Below are 3,985 nucleotides of genomic sequence, written 5' to 3' on the forward strand. Positions count from 1 at the left end.
ATTTATTAATTGGTTTGCACACATCTTTAGAATATCTAGATTATTAAACATATTTTCTGGGCTTAAATATACTTCCAATACCCTCGTTCAGTGTAAGTAATAGAACTGGGAAACTGTTCCTGGTGTAACACCGTTGTTTAAGAATGCTATAATAAATTATATGGTACATTACATAAATTAATTTTAAAAACTCTCTATTTTATGGATTTGAAGTTGTAGAATAGATAGATAACTTAACCATTATTTACACAGTATTTCTCTTCTAGAGCAAACAAAACAGTGTGCTCCACCTCCTCAACTCCTAAATGGGGAAGTTAAAGAAACACAAAAAGAAATCTATGAACACAATGATTTGGTGGAATATGTTTGCAATACTAGATTTCTGATGAAGGGTTTTAATAAAATTCAGTGTGTTGACGGACAATGGACAGACTTGCCTATGTGTATTGGTAATGTATAAAAAATACTCATATTTAAACAGAAATCAACACTCTGTATTCATATAAACACATAAGTTGCATTTTGTAAGTAAACATATTTTTGTGAAATTTTCTCAGAGGTGGAGAGTACATGTAGAGAGATACCTGAACTTCATTACGGCTCTGTTGTTCAGTCTTCTTTCCCTCCCTATCACCATGGAGATTCAGCAGAGTTCAATTGCATGGAAGACTTTACAATGATTGGACACAAGTCAATTACATGCCTTAATGGAATGTGGACCCCACTTCCTCAGTGCATCGGTGAGAAGACACTTCTCAAATTGACAGTCAATGAAATTTAGCATTTTATTTTATAAAAGCTGTATTTGCTAATATATTTTTGAAATTTAAGTATATTCTTGAAAATGTCCCATTGCAGGGGGACCTGGGTGGCTCAGTCAGTTAAGTGTCTGCCTTCGACTCACCTCTTGATCTCAGGATCCTGGGGTTGAATCCCCACATCAGGCTTCCTGCTCAGCAAGGAGTCTGCTTCTCCCTCTCCCTCTGACCCTCCTACCCTCCTGCTCTCTCTCTCTCTCTCTCTCAAATATGTAAATAAAATCTTATTTTAAAAAGTCAGTTCTTAAATTATAATGAAGGCAGACATTGCTTATAGCTCATTATAAGTCTACAAATTAGCAATAGAATTTTATCAGTATTTCTGTCCCTGATATTAACATTGTTTATAAGTATGAAGCTAAATTTTACTCATGGTTATTCATATGATTTAAATATGAGTACTAATTGCCAGGAAAATAGAACACTTTTGTTTTTAGGTGGTACTCTTAATTTCAAACCCTGGAAAAAGGAAGTTAATACCCACTGCTACATTCCTATAGGAATCTTGCCTTTCTCAAAGTCTCTAACAATTTCCCAATCTGTTTCAAATGCAACAAGTTAACGTGCTGAGGGTGAGTGGGCCGCAGGCCCTCTCAATCAGTAGGAGAACTCCTCAAAAGAGGCAGTCAGGGTTAGGCCAGGAAACAAATCTGATGGATGACTTCACTCAGGTTGATGTATGTAAATCATCCTGACCTTTGGATGACCAAGTCTTTTATGACTAACATGGAAAATATTGGGGACCCTTTTCATTTTTCTCTTGGAATGAGTTCTTTCCTAGAGTTTTCCTAAGTCCTACATTCAAAGAGAGCTCTGAGTGTCCCATCTTACTTATTCATCAGATTTCTAGACATTAATTGTTCCAAGGAGAAGGCAGGGCTTAGGCACACCGTCCATGAGAGCAGAGATTTACTCCTCTTTTGTTCATGTTGTATTCCCAGTACCCAAAAGACTGGCAGACATACAGCACACATTAAACAGAAGTCTGTTGAATGAATCATAAGTTTTGTTGTTTATTAATCCTTACGTTTTTGCTAAACACATTCCCATTGGAAGTACTGTCAGTCCTTTAAGACCAAACCTCATCTTTGTCCTCTTCTATCTCCACAAATGATCACCCCTTATTTCACATCAAGGAAAACCCAAAGTTCTAACAGGCATGAAAATGCTCAACTTTTCACTCTTATTCTAAATTATCTGCTTCAATTATTCTTCTTTTCTGATCTCAGAGTTTGCCTTCCGAAGGTTAATCTTCTACCTATATTCAGCTTAACATAATCCCCTTACACCTATCATAGACCTTACTCCAATTTTCTTCATTCAGTATTAATATCATACCTCCAGCTAATCTAGTTGTTCACTCTTCGAATTATTTTCTCCTAATAAACAAGGAAATTCTTTCAGAAACCAGTCAGTCATAGGGCAACGACAACAACCACCACTCCTTTTGTCCCTCAGTTACCATCACCTGAACACCTTGTTTTGTCTCCCTCAACATTGTGGACAAGCCTTAAAAACAGGACTAATTCTCAGCCTCTAGTGTGTTTTGAATTAGTCTCCTTTGTTTTATTTTTTATTATAAATCTTTACTTCTTTGGCTAACCTTTAACAAATCATTAACAAAGACCTACATCAACTCATATTTTATCAAATGCAAAATGTACTTTGATCTGCACTGAATTTTGGAAATATGTATTTATATAAAAAGTTGGTATATTTAACTCAGAGTCAGTAAAAATGTACTATTATAGCATTATAATATTGAATTATAGGGTGATCTGGTATATAAAATAGCTCTTCAAAGATTATAAGAATATAAATAGGAAACAGGTTGTGGCTTTTAGAACTCAATTACTTATTCCAATAATCTGTTCCTATTTTTTAGCCATCATGCAGAAGATCTACTTAAATATTCACATTCTGTAAGAGACATCTTAGCTGTACTTTTCATATTGTATTACACTACCTTTATTGAAAAAATATATTTAAGCTAGCAATTTCATATATTCTACTTCCACAGATAAATGTGGGACCAAATGTAGTCAAGGTGATGACTGTTCAGTATGTAGATCATCCTAAAAAGTGAGCCTCTTACACTTTTCTAATCCCCAAAGTGCAGAAGGTATTTATGATGGACATTGTCCCAGAAATCTCCAGGACTGGACATGAGACTTATGTCCATACATAAGAGCCCATCTCATGCCATATGGTCAGGAGTAGATTGGTTGGTGGGATTTATGGGCTCAGATGTTTATTTCATTATACTATTGACTCTAAGCTATTTTTTTGGTTCTTATTAGTCTTTTCAAGGGAATATTTTCATTTTATAGCAACCGATGAACCTGAGAAATGTAAATATGGCTTGACTAGAAAAGAGGTACAACCATTAAGTAAGACTATATGTGATCATAATGAGAAAGTAAGTTATAAATACAGAGGAGCAACAAAGTGGAAACACTCAACATGCATAAATGGGCGATGGAACCCCAAACTAAGCTGCATAGATAAGCTCTTGTTTTCAAAAACTTACTCTATTTCTTCCTAACTTGTAATTTTAGTATTTTTGCGTCTTTTAAAATTTTTTGCTTATGTATCACTACACATAATTTTTCAGCTGGAAGGAAATTCAGAAACTAGCCCAAACACTATTCCTAAGTATTAATTGCATCAGTGCCTTAGTCTGCTATAAAACAAAACCCAGAAACGTGGTGGCCTTAAATTAACATCCAATCAAGTAGCTGTAAGAATTAGCATTTGGGTTTTCTTTGAGGCTGAAGAGAGCACATAGTTGGCATTCCCCTCCTCCCCTTCAAGTTCCCATTCCCGGAGAAGCCTCCAGGTGTGCCGCAAATCTGAAGTCTGTCCCTGGAGCTGACATTCCAGGACAGGTAAATAGGCCTTTGTCACAGCAAGCCTGGGGGTGTGTTTCAGTCCAATGTCTGTGGAGTGCCCTGGAGGTGGTAGCCTGTCATGAATGACCTCCCCAGTGTTACAGTCCTGTGGGACCCAGAAAGGCAAGCCCCTCTGGTGAGGAGAGCCAGGAGATCAAGGAGCGTCCCCTCCGTGGGCTGAGCATGCTTGCCAGCTTTAGGGAGGCAGCGGGAGAAGACAGTGCCGGGGCCCCAGGAGAACCCTGGGCTGGAGTGCACCCACGGATGTTACCAAGG

The 3,985-nt window shown here is 37.3% G+C and overlaps 1 protein-coding gene across 1 annotated transcript; it reads left to right on the plus strand.

Annotated features, from left to right (window-relative positions):
- Nucleotides 1–252: 252 nt before the first annotated feature.
- On the plus strand, nt 253–3,706 carry LOC116863738 (complement factor H-related protein 5-like; the record flags this gene model as incomplete). The annotated part of the gene is made up of 4 exons (XM_032851096.1): nt 253–449; nt 558–740; nt 3,149–3,208; nt 3,633–3,706. Coding segments are annotated over 4 exons (514 nt in total), but the record flags the coding sequence as incomplete, so codon positions are not given.
- Nucleotides 3,707–3,985: the final 279 nt, after the last annotated feature.

This window comes from Lontra canadensis, unplaced genomic scaffold (genome assembly GCF_010015895.1).
Source record: "Lontra canadensis isolate GAN:19392208 unplaced genomic scaffold, GSC_riverotter_1.0 scaffold2680, whole genome shotgun sequence".
Lineage (NCBI taxonomy): Eukaryota > Metazoa > Chordata > Mammalia > Carnivora > Mustelidae > Lontra > Lontra canadensis.